Source organism: Micropterus salmoides, unplaced genomic scaffold (genome assembly GCF_014851395.1).
Source record: "Micropterus salmoides isolate LMB-PRFRI ecotype aquatic unplaced genomic scaffold, ASM1485139v1 Ms_hic_scaffold_10, whole genome shotgun sequence".
Lineage (NCBI taxonomy): Eukaryota > Metazoa > Chordata > Actinopteri > Centrarchiformes > Centrarchidae > Micropterus > Micropterus salmoides.
The window spans coordinates 8,859,407-8,874,501 of NW_024040041.1; the positions used below are offsets into that span (position 1 = coordinate 8,859,407).

General features: G+C 41.8%; 1 protein-coding gene across 4 annotated transcripts in view; it reads right to left on the bottom strand.

The window, feature by feature from the left end:
• Positions 1 to 15,095, bottom strand: part of LOC119883918 (myosin-10) — a 61,153-nt gene that overhangs the window by 27,740 nt on the left and 18,318 nt on the right. For all 4 annotated transcript variants that reach the window (XM_038694419.1, XM_038694417.1, XM_038694423.1 and 1 more), the window contains one exon: positions 1,424 to 1,451. In XM_038694419.1, the coding sequence (XP_038550347.1) occupies positions 1,424 to 1,451 (28 nt within the window). The remainder of the gene's footprint in view (positions 1 to 1,423; positions 1,452 to 15,095) is intronic.

A 15,095-nucleotide genomic window follows, 5' to 3' on the forward strand; every position in this document is an offset into this window, starting at 1 on the left:
ACTAGAATTCGATGGGCGGGTCCTCGAACACAGGATAAAGGGCATAGCAATATAGGTCAAGTTAGTTACACATGCCAGTTTCATGGTTTTACAGGAGTAATATTACAGGGTCACTTGCGGCAGAACCCCTCACTCTGTGAACACTATCTATCTCCTGCTTTCTCACAACTCTCATATGGCAAAAAGTCAACTGTAGTCTCAGCTCTTCAGTGAGAGATTCTACAAGTTCTCTCTCTCATGGGCCACTCCCTGTTCTGTTCTTTGGTCAGCATATAGACATAGGCTTGTGTTCATAGTGAGCTAGAGAGCAGTTTTACAGCTGTCTGCAGACTTCCTTCACCCTCAAATCTTGTGTCTGATACTTAACACAGGTTCATCCTTGTTGGGAACTGACCTGCACATAAAGTGTGATTTATTTTTTTTAAATCAGTGTTTCTCTAGGATTAATGTTCCTTGGAGGAAGAGTAGCATATAAAACAGTATTAACAATGTGATGCTACATCTCTTGAAAGAAATGGAGGTTTGGCTAAAATACAAGATAAGATTAGATGAAATCAAACATTATTGATCTCAGGAGGGAAATTTAGCACTACAGCAAGAGGAAGACAACAAAAGGTAATAGCGAGAGTCACTTTTAACCACGTACTGGGCCTGTTTGCTTTACTGTATTTTGATGGAAAATAATCACCAAAAGTCTTTCTCTGTTCAATATAGATTTATTTCCAGCTTCGTGACCACCCTACTTATTAAACATTGGCGAAATACTGCTAAAATGGCCCCATTGTCACCAACAGAGGGTGCAGTTATTGAGAATTGAAGACAGATTATGCAACAGCTCTTGTATGCTCATTGGCAGTGTCAACTAAAGCCACACTGAAAGAGTGTGCCACTTAATTACTCTCTGCCATAGAAGATGAAGGCACGGCATCAGACCACACTCATAACTGCCTCGGTATTGGGTAGAGCTGCTGCACAACCCAGCATCCACAAAAAGCTATTTGAAACCAGTCTTTAAATTAAACAGCAGGATGATGGGAACTGGCTAACTGACTCAGGGTGAGAGAAACAAGGCAGATGGAGAACGTGTTTCTTCATAGAGACAAAACAACCAGCTAATTCATAAGTGATGATCCGTATGTGCTCTCATTGCACTGTATCAGTTCTTATTTTTACTCTTCCTAGCTGTTAAGTACATATATAAACATTTCGAGGACAAGAAGTGAGACCCTGCCTTTATACAAGGTAACCCCATTGAGGTGCAGCTATATAATCTTTATCCTGAGAGAGTTTCATTTTTCAGCCCATCAAGCTGCTCTATCAGCAGAACCACCTTAAAGAACAGAACAACCCTCAGTCCTAACAGAGTAATTATCTCAAGAGAGGAAAGCACAATCAATAGAGAGCTAAGGGTTGCTGTACTTACGTGCAAAGGATTGATTGGTCCTCACGATCTGTTTTGAGAAAACAGAAAAACAGAGTCAGAATCTTTCCATGCTCTCCCTGGTTTTACCCTTCATTACAACTGCGGTCAAGCTGTTGGGACTATAACACAACGTACCCAGTTCTTTTTGTTGGTACAGGCACAGCATCAACATGCAAATACAGGAGCTACAGTATGTGAGCAAGACTGTATGGTAGGATCACAAATTAACACAACTAATAGTTTTCCTGTGAAGAACTGGAAATAGTGAAATATTACTTCATGGACACCAAAGCGACATTTAACCAGTGTATGTGGCAAGAGTACATTTTAGCCCGACCGATTTATCGTTCTGCAGATATTATCGGCCGATATAAGCTACTTGCAGATTTAACTGCATCGGCGTTTATAACAGCCGATATGATTATTAAAAAGAGAAACAAGAGAGTCGGATCCTTCCCTCATGTCTTGAGTGTTGCATAGTTTGCCCTGTTCTGCTCTGTTGACAATGCTGCAGCACCACAGAACTAAACATCAGCTGACCGCAGTCTACTGGAGCTCAGAGCTACGATGAGTAGCTCTCACACTCAGTGTGCCCTGTGAGTTTGTCTTTTGTCACGTCAATTACATGACTTAAATATTAATAAAATAGCTCTCATCACTTCTCTTCATCGGAGACCTGACTTGATAACCCTCCCATTTTTCACTGCCCTCTCCAGGCTCAGCGTGTTTAATGTTACGGTAACCTAGTGTTGGAGGCTATGCTGCTGACAGACGTGATTATAGATTTATTTTTTAAACAGTTTGGCAGTCCTAGCGACCGGTCCTCTTATTTCTCTCTAATTTATTACTTCTAGATATTTTCTAACATCGCCAACAGTAGATAACGCTGCAAGTTGCTAAATTAGCCACAAAGCTAACGCTGTGTTTATCAGTGGATGAGGCTAACAGTAGCCTAATGAGCGATTAAACTGTAGTGTCTCACTTACAGTCAGCGTATCAGAAATGATTAAACCAGACTGAAACTTGTGAATAAATGTGAGCTGAACAAGTATCTAACACACAGTGGCAGGTCCTTGTTGTAGACAGTCATGTAGTATTAGATCATTTCAAGGGCACCGTTTCCTCTGCGTCACTGTATCATAGATCCAGAAGTTTGTTAAGAAATCTGTAGCATTGGATAGAACTAACAGAGTGCAGGTGATAAACTAGATGTAGAAAGTAGGCTAGTCATTGTGGCAGATTATATGTAAGGTAATAACTACACCATGACAAATATATATATATATATATTTGCCTATGTAGGAGAGCCCAGTTTATCATTATTATGATAGCAAAGGTCTGGAAGTAAAGCTGTTTTCCCCCTTTTTGTTCACTTTGTCTCGTATTAATCCATAAGAACACGTCTGAAAGTACTGCTTATGTTTTATGAGGCTCACTTGTCATGGTTATTGGAAACAGCATTTTAATTGTGTGGCAAACATTAAAAAACGATCGCGATGATAATCGCGTTAGACCGTTAATGGCATTTTCCATGTTAAGTTAGCATCGTGCTAATCGTAGATATTGTGACGGCAAGCTTCATATGCAGGAAAAATTGTGACCTTTATTTTTTATTTCTGTATTTCAGTTTTACAGTGTTTCTAACAGTAAACATCCCGAAACTACCTGCTGTCTCCTGGATATTTATTCATTAAAGAACCTGTTAGCTATCCGCCAAGCTAGCCACTGTGTCTTCATCATAGTGAGGGCAGAATAATAGTGCAATAGTGCCACGAACAGAGAGCAAAGGATTCAGGATGATGACCGTTGTGTGTTGAGGGAGAAGAGCAGTGGGGAGAGCACACACCCCTGGGGGCGCCAGTGCTAATAGTCCGGGTGCTGGATGTGATGTTCCCCAGTCTCACCTGCTGACTCTGTCAGTCAGGAAGTTTGCGATCCACTGACAGGTGGAAGCTGGAACAGTGAGCTGGGTGAGTTTGGTGCTGAGGATGTCTGGGATGATGGTGTTGAACGCCGAGCTGAAGTCCACGAACAGGATCCTTGCATATGTCCCTGGAGAGTCGAGGTGTTACAGGATGTGATGCAGTGCCAAGCTGACTGCATCATCCACTGACCTGTTAGCCCTGAAGGCAACCTGAAGGGGGTCCCGCAAAGGGCCTGTAATGTCCTTCAGGTGGGCCAACACCAGTCTTTCAAAGGACTTCACGACTACAGATGTCAGGACGACAGACCTGTAGTTATTTAGTCCAGATATGGAGGGTTTTTTGGGGACTGGGATGATTGTGGAGCGTTTGAACAGGAGGGAACTTCACACAGCTCCAGTGATCTGTTGAAGATCTGTGTGAATATGTGGGCCAGCTTGTCAGATTTGTTGCGAAGATTTTCAGGCAGGATGGAGACACACCGTCCAGGCCAGGAACCTTCCTGATCTTCTGCCTCTGGAAGAACTGCCGCATATCCCCCTCACAGATCATGAGTGCAGGTGAAAGGTCGGAGAGGGGGGTTGAGAGTGTGGCAGGTGATTGTTTGAAGATGGTGTTGGAGTGGGGGACAGGTGTGACTGTGAGCTTCTCAAACCTACAATGGAAACCATTCAGCTCGTCAGCCAGTCGTTGAGTACCAGTAGAGTTGGGGGATGGTCTCCTGTAGTTAGTGAGTGTCCGCAAGCCTTTCCACACTGATGCAGGGTCGCTGGCTGTGAAGCTGTTTCCTAGCTTTTCAGCGTAGCATCTCTTTGCTGCTTTGACCTCTTTAGTCAGAGTGTTCCTGGCCTGGTTGACGAAGCTGCCCGAGTTTTGCTGTGAACCAGGGTTTTTGGTTGTTGTATCTGCGGAAGGTTTTAGTCTGCACACACGTCCTCACAAAAGCTGATGTAAGATGTCACATTGTCAATTAGTTCATCCAGGTCAGTGGCTGCAGCCTCAAAAACACTCCAGTCAATGCAGTCAAAGCAGGCCTGTAACACCAGCTTTGACTCGTTGGTCCATCTTTTCATACTCTTTACAACAGCTTTAGTGGATTTCAGTCTCTGCTTGTATGTCGGGATGAGATGAACCAGACAGTGATCACAGAGTCCCAAGGCTGCCCCGAGAACAGAGTGATAGGCGTCCTTTAATGTTGTGTAGCAGTGTCCGGGATGTGCGGGTGAGCCAGGATTCGGTAAAACAGAGGGCGGCAGATCTGCAGAAGTCCAAGTTAGTTCGGTTGAAGAGCAGTAGTTCGTCCATTTTGTTGGGTCAGAGAGCGGACATTCGCCAGGTGGATCAAAGGGAGCAAAACCCAGCTGTCTCAGTTTATCCAGTGCGCCAGCTCGCCTTCCCCTTCGGCGTCTCCAAAGTATCCCAAACAGAGCTGCCGCTTCTCCAACTAATAACTCTGGGAAAGTTCCAGGTTCGATCAGGAGCGGTGTAATAGTGTTAGCAGTTGAAAGTCCAATGTTTAGGAGCTCTTCTTGGTAAAAGTTACCAGAGAGGGACAGCAGAAAACACAAAAGGCTGCCATCTTGCGCGGTGCCTTCACACAAAATGTGTGTTATGTTATGCGTTTCTTAAAATAAGAAAATAGAATATTAGCCAATATATTGGTTATCGGATTTTAAAATCCTCAAATATCGAAATCGGTATCGGACCCATATTGGTCGGGCTCTACACTTTACATCAAACAGCCCATTTCTCAGCCTCCTTCATCCAGACTACTCTTTGCTGTGCAATGGCAATAAACTGACACCCATACTAGTAACCGAAGCTGTCACGCCTTTCAAACACTGAGGAAATCAGACCACAGTCCAGATGACAGGATTAGCTATGCCCACTGAAGTGTGTGACCTCTCAACTTCGAAGGCCCTGCTGCGCACCACAGAGAACTTCACAACCACAACCCAGAGGGAACTGACCCTTTTCTCCGACACTCCTCTCATGGCACAATTAGACCATGCCCTAATCTAATATACCCACTGGTACACAACATTTACATTATGTCACATATTTCTTTCATATTTAGAAAGGATGAATTAGTTCTGTGAATATGGTTCAGCTTCAAGTTTGTATTTGTGCTTCTACTATTTGGAGTGGCAGCAGCAGGACGTCTCAGTAATTTAATTTTAGCTAACTAGTAAAACTGCTGATCTATTACTATTTCAATCATGCATCCATTACATTTAGCTAACTGTTTCAGAATTTAGTTGATTTAACTGAGCTTTCCAAGTACCCCATGGCACCTGCAGAAGTAGCCACTGGTGTACAAGTAGAAACTTAGGCCTACTTGACACAAGGTCAACAAGCATATCTTTCAACATGAGATAATGTATTTTTGGAAAAAAATTAAAATGTCAGTTTCATAAATAAATAGAAGTTATGTAAATCCTCTACATAACCTGATTTCGTGATATCCTGTTAATAATAACTGCTAATAATAACTTTATCATTTTCATCATCAATCTATCATTCAGCTGAACACCTCTTCTAAACCTCAACTACAACTACAAATACCTAAAACTGTTCATTAATCGCACCTTTTCCACACATTCACCCTCAAGAAAGCACTCATCAGCTCACATGAAAGGAGCCACATGATAAAAACCACATGAAGTGTTGTAACTGTTTACTGTGACTGAAAGCTACAGGCATGACTTAAAATCACAAAACCATCTGCTTGTGTAGTGTGAAGAACGAAGCCTGACATCACAGCGCTCTTTAGAGGATGGGTGACATTATTGAAATGACCTCGTCACGTGGTCCAACAACAAAGGCCAGAGGCAAAAACATCTAGGTGAGCGACATAAAGGAGGAACAGCTATATGGACTCCTTCCTGATGGACACCATGTCCATCATCACACACACACCTGTGTGAGCAAACAGGCTCTTAGAGTAGAGGTGGTATTTTGGTAAGTAATTTGGGTTCCACATGAGACTTTATTGAGTAAATATTCCATCATGTCACTACGACAATACAAAGACAAGAGACGGGTTTAATTATGACTTTAATGTGGTACTTTATTTGAGTCAGTCACAAAGTGAGTCCTCCTGCTGCCCTTCGGTCGCTGCTGACATCCTTGTGGCAGGAGGTAAAGAGATATTTCATTTCCTGAGAAAGAGCAATTTAGGAACACCTCCACATTCCTAAACTCAATAAAAGTGAAAGGAATGGGGCCATACCATATGCACTCACATCTCTCAAAACTGCAAGCTGCACTGATGAGGGAATGGGAGCGGATTAGACTGTTAGATATTACCCCGTATGTCTTGTAGCAGGAACATTGCAGACGTGCCTGAAGATTACAGTCATGTCTGGTGAAAGGCATTTTGTTAAATGTTGTACTTTGTTGTCTCCTATGCAGTTCTCTTTGAGCTCTTCTTCCATTATGTTTGAATAAAGCCAGTTCAGCAAAAGACTATGATGAGCTAGAACCTCTAATAATATGAGTTCTCTGTCAAATAGCCATCCACTGTGGGGATGATTGCCTCATATAAACCACTAACTCACACCTTGTTGATGTGGGTCAGTTTTCACAGACGGCTCAGACATTCTTTAAGGTGTAACTTTCACCAAAGAAATTACCTTTTATTCTGCCACCCTCGGGTGACACAAGCTAGTGACAAATGCGTTTGGCTGCATATGTGTGCGTGTGATTTTTTTCTCTATCCAGTAAAAGTCTGTTTTTTCTCGAAAAATGATGAATGTAAATGTAATGCAGACAAGCTCAAACACAAATATGCACGAATAAAACAAATGTATGCACACTTTGGTTGAATAAGTTACTATAACAGTGGAAATGATGAATGAGCTGCTCACTTTAACTGGCCCCATCTCCCTTGATGATGAGGCAGCCTTCGAAACAAAGGTCAAAGTTTGATTACTCTTCCCGTCTGCGTTTCACGGCCACATCTACATAAACCTGAGGCTTATCAGGTGCACCGAATGTTGATTTTCACAAGACCTTGCACCTCCAGTCTCACTGGACAGAGGCACGCAACACTGCGTAACCTCTCCTGAATATGAAAACCAAAAACACATTCACTAAACAGCCTCTAAGCAACATCAATTCAGCTTTACATGATTTAAGGGAGAGCCAGTTTGCATGTGTGACCTCATGTCTCTGAAATTAGCACTTGATTGCAATCTGCAACGAAAAGGGAAAAAACCTGTTACAAATTATGATTTTGTAATTGCACTTAAGAGGTTCACCCTAAGCGCCACTCTGGTCCTTCCAGGTGCCCCGCAACTATCGTCAATCAGCCCATTCTGTTACTTCAAGTGTTGCTCTGGTGCCTTAATAAACACCATGTGACAGATAAGTATTTCCTGTGAAAATCCTCTGGTGTACAGAAACTATGCTTTGTTCGTCTGGCAGCACTCATTTGTTTGGAATTGTAGCGGCATGCGCAGTAATAGATTTTGTTGTTGGCTCAACATGACGACAAAAACTACAACCACAAAACAAAAAATTCAGAAAAATGTGCCACAGTAGTACAGCCTTTCACATTTTGTAAATATATTCCTGTGTGTGTCCACCTATCATTATAAAGAGACCTCTGGACAGTGTGGGAAATAAGATGACCTCAGCTGACACCTGATTGCTGACATGAAATGGCAGATTGGCAAATGTCCATGTAAGATAAATGAAGAAACAGATGGACCTATCAAAGTGAGGTAGGGGTGTGTTTGAGCATGACTGTGTTTGTGGACGAGTGACGTGTACACAGGCCACCTATCAGTCCTGGCGAATGGGAGGGGAACGGCAAAGGAATCTTGGAAAAGTCTGTGTATGAAAATAAAAGGGTACTGTTCTTTGGAAATCCTTTACAGCTACATTAACTTCATTTTCTGCTCATCAGACATCTATTTACCCAGCTTACCTCTGATGCCCTCTTCATACTTTTCAGTTGACCTTATATTCCTCTGTGGAAATCCATCCCCTCCACATCTACACCCCCCAACTCTTTCCCTGATAGACAATCATTCCTTTAATCTACTGTCCCCGTTGTGATTGTATCCTTCTGTAAGGTCAGACAGGCTAAAGTAGACACCGACTTCACTTGCCAGAAACATGGGGAGGGTTTGTAACTAGACTGGTTGTACCCAATCAGTCAAGTTGCAGTTTACATCCTTATCGGTCCAAACTCATAATACATGTAGAAAACACTTTATGTATGATTCCAGTGAATATACATTGTTGAACTGATTAATGAAGGATTATTATAGATGTACAGTATTGGCTAAACAGGTAGACATGTACTTGATTAATATGTAAAGGTGGATTGTTGTAGAGTATAGCCCGACAAAATGTGGTGCTTTTGTCTCCTCCTGGCATTTTCAGATGCAAAGCCTCTCTATGAGCCATAGGTGAATCTCACGCACTCACACGATTAGCTAGGCTCGCTTCAATGTGATGTTTGCAGTCAAGTGATTCTGATGATGCTTGAAATTCCGAATGAGGAAGGAAATGAAAGGCAGAATGTATGAGAAGGAGGGAAGCCCGTGCGGTGCTAGTTATTTGTAAAAGCCAAAAAAGAGGTTTTCCAGGACATTCTGATGACACAGTGACCTTGACCTTTAACTATCAAATCCCATATTGCGTTCACAAGAATGGGATGAATGGGCATAAAACCTAAAAATGTAAGCCTCTGGCCACGGCTGTCCCCAGACTGGAGGTATGGAAACATTGTCTATCAAACATACTGATGAAGAAGTAACTGTACAGAAGTAAATTTGTCTACCGGTGCCGTTTGAGTGGGTGCATGCGTGCATCCATCGTGTCCATGCTCCTACCTCGGCCCTCTTGGCAGCTGCTGCTTCCTAGATCACCACGGCAACTAACTGCCTAACTGCTGGCGCATATTTACCCAGGATGCCATGCTGGCTAGGCGTAGGTGGACCAATCAAACTGAACTGTGCTCTTCCCTTCCAGTAGCTCATTACTGCCTCACAAATCTTTTCCCCCTTTGTGTTTTCCCCTTCTCTCTGCTGCTCTCATTTCCCTTTTCCCCCATGAATGGTGCAAAGCCAGATTACTAAGACCACTAAAGAGTACCGAAAACAAAATCACTTTTCCACACCAACAGATGTTTTTCATTTGATCACCTCATCAGAACTTTCAGCCGCACTGTGATTTCCACCACAACAACTCACAGCCAATCATTTAGGTAATGTTAATGGGAGATGGAAATAACTCGGGCCATTCATTCATCAAGTTTTAGGTTAGACCACAATAACGTCTCTGTTTGGATACAAGCTAAATGACAGCACAGGAGAAGGAGGCTTTCAGAGCAATCACAGTTCACTTAAGGGTGAAATGCTTCACTTCTACTCCATGTTTAAGATAGAGGGCAGGCAGTTCTTAAAAATAATACTTTCACTTGAACAGCCATGTCCACGTCTACAGTGACACTAATTTATTGAGGTTGCTATCACAAATTTTTATCAATTTAAACTGCATGCAGTCTGTCTCATGGGTGTACAAAAACTGATACTCACATGCACAAATCTCACTTTAGATTCCCATGGTAGGAGACGGGCAGGTCTTGCACAGCAGGGTTTCTTTTGTTGCTAATAATTTATCCCCTGCAAGGATTAAACAAACCCTCATTCTTCACATTCCAGAGCATTCCCCCTCTCCCTCCATCTCCACAAAAGGCCCTGATCATTACCATGACCCCCTTTTATCAACCTCATTTAACCCTGTACACTCTCAGGACTGTTTTCATAGCTATACATGTAATCTTCCTGGAATTCCCCATTCTTACTAAATATTAGTGATCTTGATTAACAGGAGGCCAAGAGATTAGGACTATATACTGTATTCTGAAAAGCAGGGAAAATATGTTCAACAATCAACAAAAAAACCCAACAACACTACGGTATGCCTTAGAAAATGGTCATCAGTAACTATAAGTGATTTGAAGTTAATAAGCAAAAACGTGCAAAAACAAAGGCATCATCATTTAAGCCAGTGGTTCTCAAACTGGGGAGGCGCAGAACCACTTCAGGGGGGTCATGGATGTTGATCAGACCTAAAGTTGCATGAATATGATTCATGGTGACATAAACAAACAATGCTAGCAGTTATTTCAATTGCCTTTATTGTTAATGACTGATAAAAATGAATTCCACTTTTGGGGTGGGGGGGCAAGAACGTTTTTTGGCTTCTGAATGGGGACGTGACAAAAATGTTTGAGAACCATTGATTTAAGCTGTGGGTCAAAATGAGTTACATTGAAATACGACCAGCGTAACAGTATTTTATTTTTTCCTGGTTCAAATGAGTCTGAGTGAGAAGCAAAATCTCTCATTTAGGCTGCAGGCTGAAAAGGTTTGAGGCCCCTGACCCACAACCACCAAAAACATTCTCCACATCCCCTGCTAAAACCAAACCTTGGTGTAGAAAAGCATTCTTCTTAGCTAAGGATCATAATCATGTCCATTTGTTGTCAGTGGTCCTCAGCAATATGGCTCCAGTTCAATGCAGTTCGACCCAAAGTCTAAGCCACAAATTGCACTCCTAATTGCTGCAAACTGTTGTTTTAATGTTAACTCTGTGCATGTGGATCAGCCAGCTCTCAAACAAGCCATGATTGCATTCACACGTATTCTCATTAATCTCATACTTGTGATAACATGGGCAAAGATAACTAAAAGAAAAAGTTGACACCAGCCCTTGATCCCTCCTATGCAGACTTATTTATGTATAGTGGAATTCACGGCCAGGTTCCTACTCATACAAACCCTTTTCAAGGTATTTTGCCAACTAAAGAAAAAATACCCACCTTTCTGATTAGGAACATGCAAATATCTAAGAAACTATGTTACAGAAATGGAAGTTGGCTTGAATATATGATTGTCAGCCTTTTGGGGTGTTTGCATCTGGATATAACACATTTTTTCCACACTGCAGCTCGAGCTCTCACAATTCGGTTCATAAAAGAAGTCATAAAACACAACTGCACACAGTGAAAACTCTAGCGCCATGGCAACCACTTCAGACACACAAGAAATCCTGAGTGATAGCCAGTGAGCTGCTCTCTCATAAACTACTGTTATATGTGGAGAGGTGCTTACCCACTGTTACACACACACACACAACTCCCTAATCACAGCAGAATATGGTGATCGTATTAATGCAATGTAATATAAAAATGGTGGCCTAGAGCAGAAGCACGACAGAATCCAGAGCTACTTAAAACCAGAGGAACAAAGCTCTAAGTGTGCATGTGTGTGTATGTGTGTGTGAGAGACAGAGCTCATTCACATTCCCAGACAGTGGAAGTAGCAAACAGTCAGCGTGATCTGGGAAGCGTTCTGGTCTGTGGGTACCTGCAGTGTTTAACTGTCACTTCCAAGCTTCCGGACCATTATGATAAGACGCAAATTAAACACAGTTAAGTAGAGGGCTGAGGAACAGTAATATGTTACATCCTCTAACTGCAGTCTTGATAAGATAAACAGACTTAGAGGCTACAAATCCTCCAGTAATGATTAAGGTAATGCTAAAAGTCACTTTACTTTATCCACAGCGTGGAACGGAGTTAAGGAGAAGGCAGGCTGAAGGCGGACATTAACACTTCTTTGTACAATACTTGGGGTTCCCAATTTACAAACTTGGAAGAAATCTGTAACACAAAGCAATTAAAACATGTGTCAGTGAAATGGTGTCTTCCTTGAGGGTACACATTTAGTTCATTATTAACTACCAACAACTACCAAGATACTATGAAGTTGGAGGAGTCACAAGAGAAAGAATAAAAACAGATTAGTCACTCGTCAGCAGAGGCTGAGATATCAAAAATGCTGGCTCCTGCGCAGGAGATGTCTTCGCGTTCAGTTTGAGCAGCCCAGAGCGAATTCATGTGTATTTATGTCTTTCCGTTTCTGAACTGAAAAACTGCACTTCTAAATACATTATTCATTTTTCCCAAGGGTACTTAGTCAAATTTAAGTGTCAGCAGTTAAAGGTTTAATAATTATGCTCATTTACAACATCAGCTAAAGAAAACAACAGCAGCATTTTAAGAGATTTATATATAGATATTTATAATTTATCATAGATCAAACTCTTTTTAGTTACTACAATGTACTTTTCTGTATATATGGCCATTTGCAACCACTGAGTGACTAAACAGCAAGAGTGTTTCTCACTGTAATGCTGTTGAACCAGCTGCCAGTTACGCATTCATGAGCCTACGAACAGAAGGGCAGACAGCCCCACTGGCCAGGCAGGCCATTTGCATGTACCAATCTGTGTGTGTGTGTGTGTGTGTGTGCGCGCACGCGTGTGGGTGTGTGCATGTGTTGGAATTCGGATGCCCCTGGTTTCACTCCCTACAGGCTCTGGGGCCTCTTGGGTGTGGAACAGGCGTTGTTTTCAGCAGGCTGGCGGTGCAACAGAAGTAACATTAAGGGGAAATGAGGGGCAGGTGTGGAGATTTTTTATGGTTATTAGCTTGTGTGGCTCACACACAAATAATACAGTCCCCCTCTGTGCCAATCAGTAACAATAATGTCCAAATGATGCATGATATTAAGACTATGCAGGCTAGATGCATCATTTTACCACTATCAGTGTACGAACAAATGGGCGGAGACCGTCCTAAACCCCACTGACACAGGATGTTCCCCTGTGTATCTGGCACAAGTGAATACTTCCCAGGAGGAGGGAGAGAGCAGAACAGTTTAGCCAGATGAGGCGAGAAGAGTGTGGTGGGAAGGGACCGGATAAGAGATTGAAAAGGGGAAAATGGAGATAGCAGAGGGAAAGATCACAGTAGAACATTGAAGTCTGAAAAAGAGAGAACAGATATCGGAGCTTTCCAGCTATAAATAACGTCATGTCTCCCGCGGACATACATGCAGATGAAATCCTAAGTGTGTTTCAGGACTTCTGATTCAGTTTCGGGATGGTGATGACAGTTGGCAGCTGAGATCACAGACAGAAATAGATCGTCATCATGGGATAGTGAATGTCCCCACCCTCTCCGAAATGACAGCAGTGTGTGAGGGACGGCCTGAGTGAGCGTGTGGGGGTAGAGAGAAATCAAACACACACACACACACACACACACACACACACACACACACACACACACACACACAAAGACAGAGAGGAAGCTATTCTCATCATTCTTCCTCTCTTGAAGCATGTAAACCTCTCCTGTCTGTCTCTCTCTCCACTTCTTTCTCTCACCCCTGTCAGACCACAGGAACCCAAAAAACCCTTCGTCTGCTGTTGTTGTGTTGGATCATCAAGTGCTCTCCGACCTGTCTAACAAACACATGGGCTGCAACATTCGACATGTGGTTTTCTTTTCCAGATTATGTTTTGTCATTTTTATTGGGCATATCTGAACAGTTTAATTCACGTCAACACACTTAGTAGTATAACTACAGGATTATGATAAGGCAAGACTGCAACTAACACTTATATTCTGATTAATTGTTAATCAGAGAAATGAGCGTTTGGATATTTAAATAAGAGACTACAGGAGTGAAGTAAGAGTTCATTCCTGCTGCTGTATGACTACAGGGATGTCATCAGCTCAAAGGGAAGGACTTCAACACACTTCAAGAAGTTGTGGTTAAGATTCTTGGTAACAACATGCTCTTAATGTAGCCCACTCTGTCTCAATAGCAATAAAAATATTCTACAATACTAATTTAAAATAAATGTGCTGTAGTTCAATAATTCATTAAAAAGGGAATGAGAAAAAAAATGACATGCATGAAATGGTTTTAGCGGGCACTGTATCACCTGATCCTTATAAAACACAACCTCAGCTTTGGCGCATTGCCCACTTAAAAAATTACTTTGTCTGTGGTATCACTGGCTTCAACTATCATGAAAACGAAGCCCACACATACACATTGACACACATGCACAGAGGACTAATTTGATTTACAGAGAGGGTTTCACAGGTTAGTAGTCTCTCTCTTTCTTTCTCTCCTTTTTCGTTTATTAGGTGGTTGGCTTTACACTTCTGTTTATCTGTACATAATTCTACGCACTTCTATTTTATTTTAATATTTTATATTATTTATATTATATATTTGTTTCATGCCTTGTTATGTGAGTAATTATACTAAAACAAATTTCCCCTCTGGGATCAATATTTCTGATTCTGATTCTTTTCACAATTGGGCGACTTGGAATTTTGATATTTTGGGACATTCGTCATTCGGTTTTTGGCAGAGTGTGATGAGAAAATTGATACCACTTACATATCTGTCTGTTAAAAATACAAGCATATGCAATTGCATGTAAAATGACAAATTTCTATTTGGACCTTAGTAGTGCTAAGTGCTAAGCTAAATGGCATACATAGCATGATAGTGGCACTGATCTCTAGCTCTCCAGCAGAAAGTGAATAAGCATATTTTCCAAAATGTTGAACTACTTTTAATTGTACACAGACAGAAAAAGACTGTAGCCAAGAGTTGAGAGACAATACACAAGACCACACATTTCCAAGAGGCTTTTATCACAAAGCTTATTAGGTCAAATAAGTGATATATGAATTTCTCTGCTTCACTTTAAATATGTAGTTTTCAGCGGCCACTAGCTTGGAGCGGTTTTAAGATCCTGATTTTAAGCAACCAGGTATGTGCTCAGCTTGAACTCATGAGCGAGCATAGTTTGATACACAACCTCTTTTATACAGAGATTCCAGAATAATTGCGGAAACA